This window comes from Hyperolius riggenbachi, chromosome 6, assembly GCF_040937935.1.
Source record: "Hyperolius riggenbachi isolate aHypRig1 chromosome 6, aHypRig1.pri, whole genome shotgun sequence".
Lineage (NCBI taxonomy): Eukaryota > Metazoa > Chordata > Amphibia > Anura > Hyperoliidae > Hyperolius > Hyperolius riggenbachi.
This window is the reverse complement of record NC_090651.1, coordinates 99,109,272-99,128,302: the sequence shown is the minus strand read 5'-3', so window position 1 is coordinate 99,128,302 and position 19,031 is coordinate 99,109,272. Positions and strand designations below refer to the sequence as shown.

The 19,031-nt window shown below is 41.6% G+C and overlaps 1 protein-coding gene across 2 annotated transcripts; it reads left to right on the top strand.

Moving 5' to 3' along the window:
• Positions 1-289: 289 nt before the first annotated feature.
• LOC137522498 (dentin sialophosphoprotein-like) lies at positions 290-11,983 on the top strand. Of its 2 annotated transcripts, none has more exons than XM_068242568.1 (4): positions 290-357; positions 485-579; positions 4,814-5,667; positions 11,826-11,983. In XM_068242568.1, exons 1-3 carry the CDS (start codon positions 303-305, stop codon positions 5,636-5,638), a joined length of 975 nt encoding a protein of 324 aa, XP_068098669.1. In that variant the 5' UTR covers positions 290-302; the 3' UTR covers positions 5,639-5,667; positions 11,826-11,983. The 2 variants fall into 2 exon arrangements, with proteins under 2 accessions (XP_068098669.1, XP_068098670.1); XM_068242569.1 differs by having other exon boundaries at positions 4,814-5,671.
• The last annotated feature ends 7,048 nt before the right edge of the window (positions 11,984-19,031 follow it).

The following is a 19,031-nucleotide window of genomic DNA, read 5'->3' as shown; positions in this document are numbered from 1 at the left end:
ACGACCATCCCTACCAACCACTTTCATAAATTATGGGATCTTTACTTTAATGTCCACCTCTCGCATTTGGCGATGGATGGAAAATCCCAGTAATTTAAAGGATACACATAAAACAAAGAATTAAATATTTTATTAGTATTTAACTTTAGGCTCAGACAGGTCAAGTGTATGTCTGCCAAGATATTTTATAGAGATTAGTAAGCGGGTTTGTTCTGTGGAGTTATTTTCCGATGCATGGCGATAGGGTATAAATATCCAGTGACTGCCGTACTGCAACACAAGTGATCTCAGCAATCTGCAAAATGAAGATTACAGCTGTCTTCCTGCTGATTGGACTCAGCCTCTGCTTGAATACAGGTGAGCAGAAGTAGTGTGATTTCAGTAAGAGCCTTAGTTATGAATGCAATATGTTTTTGCACTACTAATCCAAATATTTTCTTTCTGAAATAAAAATAAACTAATGTGAACATTTTCTTTATGATAGATTATGGAGCATGTGCTTTCAGGAGAAAGAAGGCAAACATCTTAGATAAACTCTGGTCTAATCTCGGATTACCAGGAGGAAAGCAACAACACCCGGTAATGTATTTAGAAATCTATAACTTTAAAGAAAAACAAATCCAAAATAAATTATACAACATGTTTTATAATAATAATTCCTATATTTGTTAAGCGCATTTCTCCTGGCGGACTCAAAGCACTTGCGAGGCAGCCACTAGAGTGCACTCAGTAGGCAGTAGCAGTGTTAGGGAGTCTTGCCAAAGAACTCTTTACTGAATAGGTGCTGGCTTACTGAAAAAGGAAGAGCTGAGATTTGAACCCTGGTTGCCTATGTCAGAGGTAGATCCCTTAAAGGAACACTATGAAACCAAGTGTTGTAAAATGACAATGTACAAATAATGTGGTAGTGTAAATTAGTAGTTGTGTAAACATTTTCCTACTTTTCATGTTAAAGAGAACCCGAGGTGGGTTTGAAGAATATTATCTGCATACAGAGGCTGGATCTGCCTATACAGCCCAGCCTCTGTTGCTATCCCAAACCCCCCTAAGGTCCCCCTGCACTCTAAAATCCCTCATAAATCACAGCCACGCTGCTGACAAACAGCTTGTCAGAGCTGGCTGTGTTTATCTCTATAGTGTCAGTCTGCTGCTCTCCCCGCCTCCTGCAGAACTCCAGTCCCCGCCTGCATCCCTTCCCTGCCTGCTGATTGGAGGGAAGGGACGGGGGCAGGGACCGGAGCTATGCAGGAGGCGGGGCAGCAGCTGAGACTGACACTACAGATGTAAACACAGCCTCACAGCATGGCTGTGATTTATGAGGGACTGCAGAGCGCAGGGGGACCTTAGTGGGGTTTGGGATAGCAACAGAGGCTGGGCTGTATAGGCAGATCCAGCCTCTATATGCAGATAACATTCTTTAAACCCACCTCGGGTTCTCTTTAAATATCAGAGGCAAAAGCTTTAATTCATTTTGTGTAGGATTTAGCTCTATGGGAACAAATCATTCTCAAAACGGGTGTCTGCTTCAATGCACAGTCAGTGTTGTTGTTTTGTTTTTGCATATCAGACTACAGAGCATTTTTTTCTGAAAGCAAAAAAAAAGTGTGATAAGCTGTGATGTCACAGACAATAGCAAATGTTTATAAAAAGTTACATTTACCCTGCTCTTTTCAGACACTTCAGTCAGAGACACAGGACACAGGAAGCTGCAGAGAGCTTTCTCTCTCACACACAAGGTTAACAGTTGCACTCTGAGGGATTCTCCCCCCCTTCCCCCCCTTATGGCTCACTTTGCCGTAAGATTAGAACAGACTTGCCTTTAGTTAAGAGTGAAATAAATTTGAGACAGTAAACGAAAGAGACAAGCAAGTGAAATGTATACAGCATTATTTACCAGCACTTCAGGAACTCCCTCAATCCCAGGTTAAAAAAACCATGATAATCGAAAGTGTTCTTTAAACCATTACACCTTACAGCCTCTATGCGACAACTGTTTTTTTTTTTATTAATTTTATTTAAATGTTTCCTTTTTTTATTTGTATTTGCAGCCAGCTATCATTTTCTTACATTGCAAGGATATTACATTTCACCTTTTTGCAACCATGGCAACATCATTCACTTTGGAGTACAGCTAAGTCTTTTAGGTGCACAAAACACCCTCAGTTTACCAGCTTCCAGCTGGAGTCATTTGCTGTGCAGAGCAGAAATGACATGGTAATCGTCTCTTAACCTAATTTCTGGTTTAGTAGATCGCCCTAAAGAGTTCCCACATCTAAATTAATTTATAGAAAAATGGGCTGTCTAAAATATTAGCGGCAACCTGGCAACCGGAGGCGATCAGAAGAACGCCTCCGGAGCGCCCTCTAGTGGGCTTTCATGCAGCCAACTTTCAGTTGGCTGCATTAAATAGGTTTTTTTTTATTTAAAAAAAACCCTCCCGCAGCCGCCCTGGCGATCTTAATAGAACGCCAGGGTGGTTAAATTTAGGCTGATAGTAGCACGAGTCAGTGGCTGTAGGTGGGTGGGAGAGCACCGCAGGTAGGTGTAGAGGGCGAAGAGAGGAGTCAGTGGGGGTAGATCGGTGGGAGATCGTACCAGGTAGGTATACAATGCAGAGAGAGGAGTAAGTGGGGGTAGGTAGGAGGGAGAGTGTAACAAGTAGGTATAGAGAGCAGAGAGAGGATTCAGTAGGGGTAGGTAGGTGGGAGAGTGTAACAGGTAGGTATAGAGGGCACAGGGAAAATCAGTAGGGGGATAGGTAGGTGGGAGAGCGCAACAAGTAGGTATAGAGGGCACAGAGAGGAGTTAGTTGGGGTAGGTAGGTAGGAGAGCACAGTAGATAGGTTTAGTGAGTAGCAAGAGGAGTCATTGGGGGTAGACAAGTAGGTAGGTTGGAGGGTAGAGCAGATAAAGAAGAGCAGTCAGCAAAGAGATAAAGCGGACAGGAACTTAGAACATCCTCTCTGCTTTAAAAGATACGCAACAGCATAATAACCTTTAAAGAAAAACATTCCTTTGTTACCGCTGATACAAATCCTGTAATAAATCAGCATTTTGTCTACTTACAGCTTGCATGTCACAGATGAGGGGAGATTAGACAGGCTACAGGCTTCATTTTTCTCTGTTTACCTCCTGTTAGATTTGGTCTGCGGCAGTGACACCCCAAGTGTCGTAGTGGGCAGTGTTTGGGGTGGAGGGGGCGAACCTGCAGCATGTTCAAGTCCTTTTCTCAAATGCCCCAAGCTGCTCCAGACAGCATCTGAGGAAATCTCTGTGGGCAGAAGAAGGAAGAAGAGGAGACCTGGATCTGAAAAAGTAGCAGCAGCATTCTCCTTCAACAGCAGCGAGCGGCTCTGTATCAAAGGATGCTCGCCTGCTCCATGCGCCCAGCATTGACGTCACTCAGCAGCGCCCCCTGCGTCCTCTCCATGGTCCCCCACAGAATCATGTGCTGGTTAGTGACGTCAACGCTGGACGCATGGAGCCAGCGAGCATCCTTTGATACAGTGCTGCTCGCTGCTGTAGAAGATTGGAGCCGCTGCTGAGATGGAGGGAGTGAGAAAGAGAAGGAGGCACATTGGGCGGCAAGGGAGCCGCCCGCTCCTCACAAATGGCGCCGCCTGTAGGCAAGTGCCTACTTTGTTTAATGGTAAATCCGGCTCTGACTACAGGACACCAGGTGTCATCACGCAGTGATGACATGATGATGACTTGATGTCGGACGCAGGCAGCCCAGGTGGAGTCAAGGAAGGTAATTGCACTGGTAATCTTCTTCCTCCATTTGGCTGCACCACGCATCACCAGCTCCCTAACGGTTATGTCATTCTGCCGGCGCCCCCCTTCTTCTACTTGTTGGACTGCACCTAGTGTGGTCGCTCTGCCTGCACTGCCCAAGAAACGGCCCTGTATTCTCAACATTGCAGCAAAAGGTGGATCAGCGCATCACCAGGCCGCCTCCGAATGGCCTCCAATCAGAGGTGCGCTGAGCCCTCCCAGAAACTGCAAATGCACCTTGAACCCAAACAGAAGCTCTGCATATACACCAAAAGCAAAGCTGTTAAATGGGAGCAGCTGACCAAAAATGAATTAAATTAGTACATGGCAAAGAAATGAGCAGTGCTACTTAAAAACAGATAAGTGCCTACCTGCAAGAGAGTGCAAGCCCCACTTATGGGGTAAAATACACACCTAGCATACACATGACCTGTCTACCACTGGAGGATGTCGGCTTCCTGTAACAGCCTGCATGCAACCTGTCAAGTACTCGTCCCTCCCACCGCAGAGAAGTCATCCCCCATGGGAGGGGACCCAACACCATCCACATCCTAACCTATGCACATGCATAGCCTGGGTGCGCCACCAGGTTGCATGCAGGTTAGGATTTGGTTGGTATTGGGTCCCCCCCATGGGGGATGACTTATCCGCGGTGGGAGGGCCGAGTACTTGACAGGTTGCATGCAGGCTGTTACAGGAAGCCGACATCCTCCAGTGGTAGACAGGTCATGTGTTAAGCTAGGTGTGTATTTTACCCCACAAGTGGGGCTTGCACTCTATTGCAGGTAGGCACTTATCTGCTGTATTCTCAACAGCCAATCAGATTTGTATTTTTTTTCTTCTTGTGCAGTACCATTTAGAGAAAGTGAGGATACTAAGTGGATGTTAGGGGCAATGGGGACTGCACAATGCCATGCTTTAATGGATCAACAACTTAATTTGCTGTAACCTTAATGTAGTATTCTGTTTACCAAGATAATATTAATTGAATGTGTTCTTTTTAGACTATACAAGTAACTCTTGATTCATTGTATGGCAGAATAATGACAAGAAAGGAGATGGCAATCATGCAGGCAAAGGTAAGAAGCAGAGTCCTCCAAATGAAACTTCCCAATCAGGTTCAAGTGCATCTGGTGACAATGACGAGAAGAAAAAAGTTGATGAGCCAAGTTCAGCTGGTGAAGGCAACCAACATCAACAGAATCCTGATAAAGGTTCAAGCAGTTCATCGGAAACAAAGGAAACTCAGACAACAGATAATAAACCAGACATCCCAGCAAATCCTAAGGATGGAAGTTCAGAGCCATCTATGGAAGAAAGTAATGCGAACACAGGTGGCTCCACTAGCAATTCTTCAGGTTTGAAAGGTGATAGTTCAGAAAACCCTGAGGATAAAAATAAGGAAGATGCAGATGACTCCCCTAACAGTTCTTCAAATGTGAAAGAGGAAAGTTCAAAAACATCTGGGAATGAAAGTACAGAGAACAAAAATGACCCCGGAAGCAGTTCATCAGATGTGATGGATGGAAATTCAAATCCACCTGAGAATGAAAGTAAGGGGGACACAAGTGACTCCACTACCAATTCTACTAGTCCTGATAATGAAAATCAAGACACACCTGTTAATGAAAATCAGGACAATACAGGCAAGACTGATAACGAGTCAGGTACTGCAGAGAAAGAAGATACAGCATCACCACAGGATGCTAGTGAGCAAAGTACATCAACAGATGCTTCCAAAACTCCAGAAGAGTCCAAGGATGTAGATCAGGAGAGCCCAGGTGACTCTGCAAAAAAATCCGATGAAACTGGAGTTGAAAGTGCAGGGGGAACAAATGATAATGCCAATGATGTATCTAAATGAAAACACACTGGGAATTAACTATAATTTGTGTAAGTAAATGTGGAACCTATTAATGCACCAGCTCTTACAAGTTATCAGCTGAATCGCTTTAGTAATTAGGTTTAAAGGATCACTATCGCAAGAAACTGTGAAGTTTAAAACACTTTCTTGGAAGGTAAAATGCACTATAAATTACTTAGCCAAGAGATCTGACAGAGTTTAGACTAGTTCATCCCCTCATAGAAGATCCTCAGTATTACTTGTATTATTTACCAAAGTACTCCATGGAAAGGATACATACAAAGATGCAGACTGACCTCCCCAGTCGACTGCACATTATTTTACCAGTTGGAATGAGTAACTGCTGTTCAGTAAGGGTTTTTGTAAATAAAGAAATAAGTGAGAATCCCCCACAAGGAAAAGGACTACTCCAAATCCTATCACTTCTGTTAGATTTTCACTACCTACTGTAAATAACAGCAGCAATATAGGAAAGAAAGTAATTTATGGTACATTTTACTCAGGGAGAAACCTAAATTTTATACCCATGTGTTTAAAATGTTACATTTTTTGTGATAGTCCTCCTTTAAAGAAAACCTGTACTGAAAATTAAAAGTGAAATAAACATACACAGGTCATACTTACCTCCCATGTTGTCTACTACTCAATCTCTTTCTCCTTTCCCACGTCCTGTTTGTCCACTGGGATCAAGGGAATTCTATGTCCTCCATTTTGAAAATGGTCATTACCCTATAACAGCTTTCTGGTCAGCACACTGTTAAACTGTCATATCGCCCACTTGAGCCATAGGGAAACATAGACATTACTTGGCATATCAGTTCTCCTCTCAGCTATAACTGACAGCAACTGACAAAATGTTGTCAGAACTCGAAGCGATCACTGACAGAAGAAAATGGTGAGCTTCTGAGAGGAACTAATAGCAAGGTAACTATGTAATGTTCATTTGAAGTTACCTCATGTGTTTGTTTTAAATAATTTTACTCAGTACAGGTTCTCTTTAAGTTCACAAATGAATAATATGATTTCTGTGTAACACGTATACTTATGTTGGCCATGCAGCAACCCATCTTGATTGTACGTTCTTTATTCAATTTTATCACATCATTTAAGTACTTGGACCAATCTTAACAATATATCTAAAACGCATTCAGTCTGGACCCACAATGTGATACAGATAAATGCTGCAGGCTTGGCCAGTGATATGAAGAAGCATATGCTCAATTTATTACTGCCTTTACTTCTATTCATTGAGAGGAAAGAAATCATACTTGCACAGAGATTTTCTAATATGTCATAATCATAACATTTAAAATACATACAGTATAAATGCATACAAATAAGAAGTACATTTCTTCCAAAGTAAAATGAGCCATAAAAGACATTTCTTCTATGTTGCTGTCACTTATAGCAGGTAGTAGAAATCTGACAGAACCGACAGGTTTTGCACTAACACATCTCCTCATGGGGTTTTTCTCAGGGTTTTGTTTATTTTCAAAAACACTTGGTGAATGGCAGTTGCTCTGACCAACTGCTACAAAAAGTGTGCAGTGAGCAGGGAGGCTGGCCAGCGTCACTGTATAAATCCTTTTCAGGGAATGTCTGTATAAAGAATAAAAACCTTGCTGAGAATCCCCAATGAAAGATGGACTAGTCAAAAACCTGTCAGTTCTATTAAATTTAACCTGTCAGTTAAATTTCTACTACCTTCTGTAAGTGACAGCAACATAGAAGAAAAGTAATTGATGGCTCATTTTCTCTAGCAGTGACTAAAAACAAAATGTAAACTTACCTGGGGCCTTCTCCAGCCCACCGTAGGTCGGGAGGTCCCTCGGCGTCCTTCTGGCTCCTCTCCCGGTCCCTCCGCAGAAATGATACCCTGTGGCACCCGGACCGAGTGTCGGGCTCCCTCTTCCTGAAAGACGACGTTAGTCGTCATCACGCAGGCAGTCTCGCGTCATCAGGGCGGCCGGTGTGACAGTACTGTGCATGCGCTGTTTAACCGTAATGACGCGAGGCGGCCCGGCGTGATGACGACTAACGTCATCTTTCAGGAAGAGGGAGCCCGACACTCGGTCCCGTTGTCGCCGGGTGCCTGCCGAGTGTCATTTCTGCAGAGGGACCGGGAGAGGAGCCAGAAGGACGCCGAGGGACCTCCTGACCTACGGTGGGCTGGAGAAAGCCCCAGGTAAGTTCAGATTTTGTTTTTAATCACTGCTCGGAGTCCCTTTAAAAGACCACTATCGTGAAAAATCTTAAAATGTTAAATGCATGTAAACACAAATATATAATAAGTATGTTTTTCTAGAGAAAATGAGTTCAGATTTTGTTTTTAATCACTGCTCGGAGTCCCTTTAACTACTTAAGGACCGCCGTAATTGAAATCTATGCCCTGTTTTGATGGCTATCTGGCTGCCAGGGTGTAGATTTCAACTCACCGCCGCTGCGCGCATCCGCCGTTTTCATTGCTCCCGCCGATCTCGGCACTGAATCCCCGACCATCTCCCGCTGCAGCTCACTCGCTCTGCCTGTCTCTATGACATTGGCTCCTGGCCCTGTCTTTCGATGTAAGCAACTCCCATTGGCTTACATTGAAAGACAGGGTCAGGGGCCAATGAAAGCGGCTCCTGACCGGCTCACAGGAACTCTGCCATCATAGAGACGGCAGAGTGGGTGGCCCAGGTTCCCAATGTGCGGTAGTGACGGCAGTTGCGGCTGTGCGGCGATTCATCGGGATTCAGCCGTTTCTGTGCCAGCGGTCTCTGGTCCTTAAGGGGGCAGAGACCGCTGACACTTAAGTGATTAAGCTCTATGTGGGATGTGCATAAAAGTAAAATTTGTATACTAAGTAAATTTTGATCCTATGACATACAGTAGAATGCAATAAACTATTCAGGATACTAATTTTTACCTTAACCACTTCGCATCCAGACCTTGTTTTCCCCTAATGGACCAGAGCAGTTTTGACGCTTTAGCTGTGTCCCTTTTTAATCAGCAATAACTTCATCTGTACTCATGCCACTTAAATTATCGATATATCGTTTTTTTTCAAGACAAACTAAGCTTTCATTGGGGGTATCTGATTCCAAGTAAAATGTTCTTCTCTATGCATTTTTATGGGAAAAAGTAGAAAAAAATGCATTATTTCTCTATTTTGACCAATTCCTGTTTAAAAATAAAAAGTGCTACTGTCATAAAAACTGTGCCACCAGTTTATGTCCCCCCAGTATAGATATCCAGATGTGTCCCCAGTATCACCCCCCCCCCCCAAGTATAGCCGGATGTGTCTCCAATATCAGCCTCCCAGCATAGCCAGTTGAGTCCCCTGTGTTTGCCACCCCCAGTATAGATGGACAGATGCACCCCCAGGAATAGTGCCCCTCTTTATAGCCAGATGTGTCCCCGACTTTATAGCCAGATGTATCCCCGACTCAGGATCAGCATTACCCCATTATAGCTAGATGTACCCCCAGGATTAGTTTGAATGATTTGTGCACGGAGGGGGACAGATGACGGATCGCTGCAGTTGGCTACTGCAGCGATCGTTCATCTGTGGGGGTTGGACTAATTGGCTATAAGGGAACATGCCAATTAGTACTACAGCTGACAGTTCTGGGGGTGTGCTCAGGAGCACGCCTGATCGGGCACAGCTGGGGTAGAATGTAATATCATATATCTACGTCCTTGTGGCTTTGATGAAGTGGAAAAAGTGGTTAATTATCCTGGTTTCAGTGTCATACATGCTTCCTATATTCATATTTTGCTGTACATTGGTATGTAGCCTCAACCTCCTAGTGTTGTTTAGCCTAGGCCAGGCATTGGCAAACGTGGCCCTCCAGCTGTTAAGGAACAACAAGTCCCATAATGCATTCGCCTTTATGAGTCATGACTGTGGCTGTCAGATTCCTGCAATGCATTGTGGGACTTGTAGTTCCTTAACAGCTGGAGGGCCAAGTTTGCCCATGCCTGGCCTGGCCTATGATGTCATGTAACCTTCTACCCCAGGGCACTCTGAAAGAACATGCAATGTTCCTGCTCAGAGGACGTGAAGAATATCCCACAGTGTTCACCTGGCCAGCAGTAAAAATGCCAGCCCAGCATTACTTATACATTTAGTAAGTAAGTTAGGATCAGGTGAGATTTTACAATGAGCAAACACTGGCAAATAATTTATAAATTAAAACTGTAAAAAAAAAAAGATGAGCACTAAAGTTGGCCATAGATGTACATGAACAGTTTCAAGATGTCATTTAGCCCAGCTTTGACCATCCTTCCTAGAATCATTGCCTTTCGCTAACCTGGAATATGCCCAAAGGCACGTATTTGCTAGTAAGAGAAAAAAAAAGAACGAATAAACAATGAGGAAAGTCACATTCAAATGCATATAGACAAAAATATTTTTCTAATGGATGTTTTTATGAAATTTTTACTTACTCCGTTCAGGGGCAAAATTGTCCCTCTCTTCTTCATAGCAAAAGTTATTCTTACTCAACCACGTCAAACATGTTTATAGCTAGATCCCTAACTGCAGTACCCTTAGGATAGCAAGACTGGACCCGTACATCAGACTTTTCTTCAAAATGTGCACCTTGCTCAATGAAGCACTGTCGCGAAAAATTGTAAAATTGAAAAATATTTATAAAATGTTTCTCCCAGATTAAAACACACACAATTTATATTTTTTTCTATGTTGCTGTCACTTACAGTGAGTTGTAAAAAGCTGACTGACCTGACATATTTTGGACTAGTCCAACTCCTCATCGGAGATTCTCAATATTACCTTTAGTCTTTACAAAAACACTCCCTGGAAAGGATATATACAAAGATATCAGCCACCTACTCATTTGCATACTATTTTGACAATTACACTGAGCAACTGTAATCCAGTAAGTGCTTTAGTAAATAAAAAAATAAGTGAGAAGGGGAGATGAGCTAGTCCAAAACCTGACAGATCTGTCAGATTTTTACCAACTACTCTAAGGGACAATGATATAGAAAAAAGTGATTTATAATACATTTTCCTATGTAAAGTACATTTATATGTACTGTATGTATTTTACATTTTACTATTTACTGTTTTTTATGATATTTATCCTTTTACATGAAAAACACCCTCTGGGTTCTACAGCTATTGATCTTTAGAGTCTGAGGTCATCTGAATTCATAAATTATTTAGAGCACCATATTTATTTAGAGCAGTCTGTTTAACCCATTCAGGTTCCGTGGTTTTCACGTGAGAAATGTTCACCTCCCATTCATTAGCCTATAACTTTATCACTACTTATCACAATGAACTGATCTATATCTTGTTTTTTCCGCCACCAATTAGGCTTTGTTTGGGGGGGTACATTTTGCTAAGAGCCACTTTACTGTAAACGCATTTTAACAGGAAGAATAAGAAAAAAATGGAAAAATTCATTATTTCTCAGTTTTCAGCCATTATAGTTTTAAAATAATACATGCCTCCATAATTAAAACTCACGTATTGTATTTGCCTATATGTCCCGGTTATTACACCGTTAAAATTATGTCCTTATCACAATGTATGGCGACAATATTTTATTTGGAAATAAAGGTGCATTTTTTCCATTTTGCATCTATCACTATTAACAAGTTTAAAATAAAAAAAATATAGAAATATTTCATCTTTACATTGATATTTAAAAAGTTTAGACCCTTAGGTAAATATTTACATTTTTTTTTTATTGTAATTTTTTTTTTTTTATAGTAAACATTTTATTTGGGTAGTTTTGGGAGGGTGGGGGGTAAACAATAGATTTATAATGTAAATGTGTGTTCATTTTAATTTATTTTTGTTTTCAGTTGTAGTATTACTTTTTGGCCACAAGATGGCGGCCATGAGTTTGTTTACATGACGTCACTCTAAGCGTAACACACGCTTAGAGTGGCGCATCAGGGAGGGAAACGGCCAGAAAAGGCGCAGCTTCCGAGAGAAGCTGTCGCTTTTTCAGCGGGGGAGAGGAATCAGTGATCAGGCACCATAGCCCGATACATTAATTCCCTGGCTACCGAATCCGCGGCCGGGAGTGCGCGTGCACGCGCGCGATCGGCCGCGGGGGCGCGCGGTAGCGCGCATGGTTCCTGGACGTAGTTTCTACGTCCAGGAACCAAAATAGGTTAAACAGTTTAAGTGTTTGTTTTTTTAAATATGTTGCACTTTTTTTTGTAGGATCACTGGAACCTAGACCTATGGCTGCAGAAAATGGATGAAGATGATAAATATAACAGTTTCTGTTTAATGATTATGGCAGTTAACTGTAATACAAAATAATCCTTAATCACTATTTGAATATGCTTTCACTGATGATTAAATTTACTGCAAGATAATATGAAGGTGTCTTTGCATTCTTTGAATTTACTCTTTTTTAACACAAAGCTGTTTTTTTCATTATTGTTTTTATTATTATTTTATGCAGTTGGTGTGCTTGTACACAATTTAGCAGCCTCTTTATGCCTTTCTACAGTAGTAGGCAGAGATAAAAGAAGTTTTAATGGTGATGTATATTTCCACGTGTTCTCTGCCAGATAACAGGAATAGCTGAACATTGGGACTGAATTAATTTATTTCGCAATCTCTCAAAGGAAATGCGAAAAAGGGTTTTAAAGAGGAACTCCAGTGACAATAACGTAATGAACAAAAGTGCTTAATTTTTACATTAATTAATAATTTACAATAATAACTGCTGGTAGGTGATGTCATTTGAAGTAGCTACTAGTTGCTTTTTTGGCAGCAGGAAACAGCTGTTATTTCCCATAGTGCAACAAGGCTCCCACAGTGTGATGTCAGCACCAGGGTCCTGACATCACACTGTGGGAGGGGTTTCAACACACTATCAGCCATACAGAGCCCCCTGATGATCAGTTTGAGAAAAGTAAAAGATTTCTCATGGGAAAGGGGGTATCAGCTACTGAATGGGATGAAGTTCAATCCTTGGTCATGATTTCACTTTAGATAATATTCAAAGGTCCAATGAACACCAGCACTTTCATAAAATCAATCTTCTTTATTAAAGCGGAATATAACCCTGCATTTCAACTTTGCTCATTATTTACAGTATATTATATGCAACCAGCATTTTTTGAGTGTTGAATGTGACTCACTCTCTCTGACTGAGCTGGAGGACAGCCAAAGTGTGTAACATTCAACACTTAGATACATTTATGTAAACAAAATGTATCTATCTAAGCTTCGGTTGCGTCTGCAGAAATCTCCTGGAATTTTAAAACTCTGTGTAACCCTTTCAATGCTGGTCTAGTTAAAAAAAATGCTGGTTGCATATAATATACTTTAAATAATGTTTTAGAGCAAAGTTGAAATGCAGGGTTATATTCCGCTTTAAATGTTAGTTAAAATCTTCACAGAAGGCTTTGAATCAGGATGATACAATTTTTGGCAAATTTTAACAGATTAAAAGTGTAAGTTTTCCAACTAATATATAGCACTTATTCAAACTCTAGGGATTAGCAAGCAACTTAATGATGTTTATGTACTGCATATTAGTAAAAAAAAAAAAAACCTGTGTACCTCTTTCTGCTTTTAAAACGTATATATCCTAGGCTTAATAATTTTTAGTCCGTATATCAGGAAATAGTTTACAAAAAGACATATACTGTATATTGGGTTGAAAGCTTACTCTTTGAAATATTTTAAATAAGTTAGCCAATAAATGGTATCATTCTGATTCATAACTTTCAGCTTTAACTGATGCCTAATATGGTAAAATACTCTAAAGCTGCTTACATCTTCATGTGTAGAAATACACCAAGGCAAGTAACTTAATCTTCTGAGTTTTCTCAAATGTTTCCTTTTCACAACTTGTAGTACTTGTAGTACTCAAAGTACTCAAAATAATTTTGTTAGTACTTGTTCACCTACGCTTTAATACTTTTTCAGTTCTAAAATGCTGAAAAGTTATTTCAAATAGAAAACTCAGGAGAAAAAGTCGATTGCATATGGGCCTAAATGTGGTTGTAAAAGAGAATCCAGTGCAAAGTTGAAGTGTACCTGAGATGGGAATACAAAAAATACACATACTTGGGGATTCCTCCAGCCCCCTCCAGGCTGCCCACTCCATCGCCCTCCTCCTCCACGGCCTGGTTCGTCTGGAACTAGCCCAGGAATGGAGCCTGTTGGGGCAGCTACAGCCCGGCAGTGTGCACTCCTCCTTCATACTCCTACCGCCGGGAGCGTTCTGCACCTGTACAGTAGTACTATGCAGGCACAGAATGCTCCCGGTGATGGGAGTGTGGCAGGAGCACATGCACGGTTGGGCCATGAATGCACAGTTGGCTCTGGACCAGAAGACTTTCTTGCAATTGCAGAAGAACCAGGAGGCCGAGGAGGACAACAAGGGAGCAATAAGCCTGGAGGGGGCTGGAGGAAGCCCCAGGTATGTATATTTATTTTTGCTGCCCCATCTCAGGTTTACTTTAACCTTTACAGGACCACTCCTTGCCAATTGGCATGAATGCGGCGGCAGCCCCAGGACCCTCTAACGCCGATCGACGTGCAGTCCTGGGGGCGGAGTTTGCAGGGGATCGCGCGTGCCGATGCGCCCGCATCACCGATCGCCACTAGAAGACTATTAGACGTTGAAACCGCCATCTAATAACAATGTACAGCGCTGGGATCTAAAGCAGCACTGTACTGGGGACAGCTGTCCCACTGGGAGACACTGGAGTGATCGGCTGTCATAGGCTGAAGCCTATGACAGCTGATCATGGTGACTGGCTGTTGGGGGGAGGGAGGTTTGGGAAAAACTTGTAAAAATAATAGTAATATTTATTATAAAAAAGGGGGGGGGGGATCACTTGTGTGCTGAGTTGTGCAGTGAGGCCTTAAAGCTGTAGTGGCCTATTTTGTAAAAAATGGCCTGGTCTTTAGGGGGAGTTTAAGCCCGTGGTCCTTTAGTGGTTAAAGCGGAATATAACCCTGCATTTCAACTTTGCTCTAAAACATTATTTACAGTATATTATATGCAACCAGCATTTTTTTCATCCGAAGCTGAAATAGATACATTTTGTTTACATAAATGTATCTAAGTGTTGAATGTTACACACTTTGGCTGTCCTCCAGCTCAGTCAGAGAGAGTGAGTCACATTCAACACTTAGATACATTTATGTAAACAAAATGTATCTATTTCAGCTTCGGATGCGTCTGCAGAAATCTCCAGGAACTTTAAAACTCTGTGTAACCCTTCCAATGCTGGTCTAGTAAAAAAAAATGCTGGTTGCATATAATATGCTGTAAATAATGTTTTAGAGCAAAGTTGAAATGCAGGGTTATATTCCGCTTTAAGTATGTAATTAGCACAGTTCTATACATTTACGCAATGTACCTGCCTGAAGATGGGAAAATGTCTGAAACAGCGGTCTGTCAGGATTGTTTTACCAGATGCTGACTTTAGATGCTGACCTCCCTGGCAGTATGATTATTTCCTGATTTTAGGGTCTAAAAGCAGTGGATTTGTTTGCATGCTTTTAGGCCCTAAAGCCTTGAAACAATCATGCTGCCAGAAAGCCTGGGGCAGCCCCTGCACTTACTCACCTCCAGCGCTGCAGTGCTCCCTCTGTAATCCCGGTGGCTCTGTAACCTTATAGTGAGATTGCCATCTGTCGTCCTGCTGACAACAGGCATCAATCTCAGCAGGGGGATGGAGAGCTTTGGAGGGCAGGAAGAAGAATAACTGCTGGTGTCTGGATCCCTGGGGAGGTGAGTGAAAATGCCCGATGCATGCTATACTCTGCATAGACCTCGTAGGGGTCATCACAAGTCTAACTCGGGCTTACCACTCTGGGCTGTGCATTTCCACCCCCTGAGACTAACTCGGAGTTACCGCCAGGGAGGTTAATATAGTTAAAGGTCAGGTCACATCAAGTCTATATCTCAAATATATGCAGGAACAATAGTGATTTTCTAGATCAGTCATGATCCTGGTGTGAGAAATCCCAACACACTTAACAGGCCTTAGATTCACTAACATGTGACATGTGACAATTATTCTTTGTTATGTTTAATCCTAACAAAATATTTTTCAAATGTTCATCCAGTAAGGGAGATATTACATATATGATTAAATAAATACCCTTTATTGTGACCGGGTTGACACAATAGTTACAGCAGTGGGGGGAGAAAAGTTGTCTGACAGCTGTTTCGCAAGGGTTAACCTTGCTTCATCAGAGATGGTCTCTGATGAAGCAAGGTTAACCCTTGCGAAACAGCTGTCAGACAACTTTCCTCCCCCCACTGCTGTAACTATTGTGTCAACCCGGACACAATAAAGGGTATTTTATGCAGTGGTGCCCATCTTTTTCTTCTTTTGACCTGGACTGTGTACTGCATTGGAGCACGCCGCAGGTAAGCCCAGTGTGACCTGAGATCCATCCCTGCCGCATTTAGTGCCAGTTTTTTGCTCTCCTTACATTTGAAATGATTAAATAAATGTTTGAGTCTCCCCCCGCCCCCCAGTTTGACTAGAAACTGTTGAAAGCTTAAAGAGAAACTCCAACCAAGAATTTAACTTTATCCCAATCAGTAGCTGATACCCCCTTTTACATGAGAAATCTATTGCTTTTCACAAACAGACCATCAGGGGGGCGCTGTATGACTGATATCGTGGTGAAACCCCTCCCACAAGAAGCTCTGAGGGCCGTGGTACTTTTGACAGTTTGCCACAATGTAACAAGGTTCACAGACAGGAAATAGCTGTTTCCAACAGCCAAAACGGCTAGCAGCAGCTACATAACCTGCCCACAGTAAAAATGTCACCATGTAATAAATGTCAGAATGTAAATCGGGGATACTAAAGATTTTACAATGAGCAAACACTGACTAAATGATTTATAAATAATTATTGTAAAAATGAAGCACTTTTTTTATTACATTATTTTCACTGGAGTGCCTCTTTAAGAAAGGTCTTGTTCTATTGCTGTATATTAAAAACAAAAATCCATAGGGAACAGCTCCCAGTCCGTGCATGCAGTTGCATAAGACATTGTATTGTAGACCTGAGGAAGCAGACACCTCCTGCGAAACGTGCTGGCCTTTCCTGTGTCCAATAAAATTATTATCATGTTTCATTACACACACTTACCCATTGCATCCTAAATTGGGGCACCTCCTCTCATGAGGCTTGATTCACAAAACAGTGATAACTAAGTTAGCAAGCCTAAAAGCTTTGCACGTGCATACGTGCACGCAAGTCATTTTGCGCGCGTGTTGCACGTGCAAAGTTTTAGCGCTTGTGTGTTAACATTGATCGTGTGTATGGCGTTACGCCGTACGCACAATAAGTGCCCTTTGCACGTGATAACTACGGTGCTTCGTGTGTTAACCTACTAGAGTGTATGCTTAGCACGTCCGTGCTAAGCTGGTTTGCACGCGATGTCATGCGTACAAAACTTTACGTGCGAAAACTAATGACTTCAAGCTAAGTCATTAGTTTGCACGTGTAAAGCTTTACGCGCATGATAACACGTGCAAAGCTGCAAGTTTTGGCACTTTTTTTGTGAATCAAGCCCCTTATGTGTATACAAAAAATAGATCCTCTTGAACATAAGTCTGTCACAATTAAAACTGAAATTCAGCATTGCATCTTCAACACTGCTACTGTTGAGTGTTTACACCTTTCTTTATTTCCTTAAAGTGAAGATGGATTTACATACTTTATATACTGCTAGGGGAATGCTACTGACAACTTCTACGTATACAAATTATTCATCATATTATCATAAAGACATAGGCAGGTGCAATAAATTATATTGTTTACAATATCTCAGTTAGTTCTTTAAGAAAATAAGCTTACAAAATGTGTTAAAGAGAAACCGTAACCTAGAAACCCTTTTACATGAGAAATCTATTCCTTTTCACAAACGGATCACCAGGGGGCTCTGTATGGCTGATATTGGGGTAAAACTCCTCCCACAGGAAAATGCGAGGACCATGGTCCTGGCAGTTTCCTGTCTGTGAACCTTGTTGCATTGTGGAAAATAGCTGTTTCCAGCTGTTTCCAACTGCCAAAAAAGCAAGCAGAAGCTACTTCCACTGACATCACCTGCCAGCAGTAAAACTGTCACCATGTCATAAATGTCAGAATGTACATCAGGGAGAGGAAAGATTTTACAACCACTGACTAAATCATTTATACATAATTATTGTAAAAATGAAGCACTTTTTTATTACATTATTTTCACTGGAGTTCCTCTTTAAGACAGTTTTAAATAAACTATACCTGTAAAGGTTCAGTTAGCATAAGGTAACGCAGGGTATAGTTGGAAAAACAAAGAAAGAGGCACTGTAATAACACAGTAGAATGCAGTAAATTATTTAGGATACTCACTTTTCCAGTAATTGTCCTGGTTTCAGATTCAGAAACCCTTAAAGAGACTCCGTAACAAAAATTGCATCCTGTTTTTTATCATCCTACAAGTTCAAAAAGCTATTCTAATGTGTTCTGGCTTACTGCAGCACTTTATACTATCACAGTCTCTGTAATAATTCAATGTATCTTTCCCCTGTCAGACTTGTCGGCCTGTATCTGGAAGGCTGCCAAGTTCTTCAGTGTTGTGGTTCTGCTATGAACTCCCCCTTCCAGGCCCCTGTATGCACACTGCCTGTGTGTTATTTAGGATTAGAGCAGCTTCTCTCTTCTCTCTTATCTTTTACAAGCTGGATAAATCGTCCTCTGAGCTGACTGGGCTTTCACATACTGAAGAATTACAGACAAGGGCAAAGCTGTTTGCAGGAAGAAACAAGTAGCCTGAAACTTCAGTGCATGAGAACAGGGGGAAAGAAACACACAAATGATCTCTTGAGATTCAAAAGGAAGGCTGTATACAGCCTGCTTGTGTATGGATGTATTTTCTATGTGTGGACATACTGTACATCAACCTACTTCCTGTTTTGGTGGCCATTTTGTTTGTTTATAAACAAACTTTTTAAAACTGTTTTTAACCACTTTTAATGTGGCGAGGAGCGGCGAAATTGTGTCAGAGGGTAATAGTTAGGTCCCCTAACGCACTGGTATGTTTACTTTTGTGCGATTTTAACAATACAGATTCTCTTTAACATATCTATATATTGCTGTATATTTGTATGTAACCCCACCCTCCCAGTGATGCTTAGCCTAAGCTATTTAGATATGCAGAATTTTCCTCCCAGGGCATTCTGGGAGACCAGGTATTATTTCCACTGCCTTTGAAACTAATAATAAACAAACATCCCGCAGGGCTAAAATGTTGCCGTCTGTGATAAATTTCAAAATGTAAAACAGGACAAGGAAGGATTTTACAATGTGCAAACACTGACTAAATAATTAGTAAATGAAAATTGTAAAAAAAAAAAATAAGCAATTTTATTCATTACATTATTTTCAC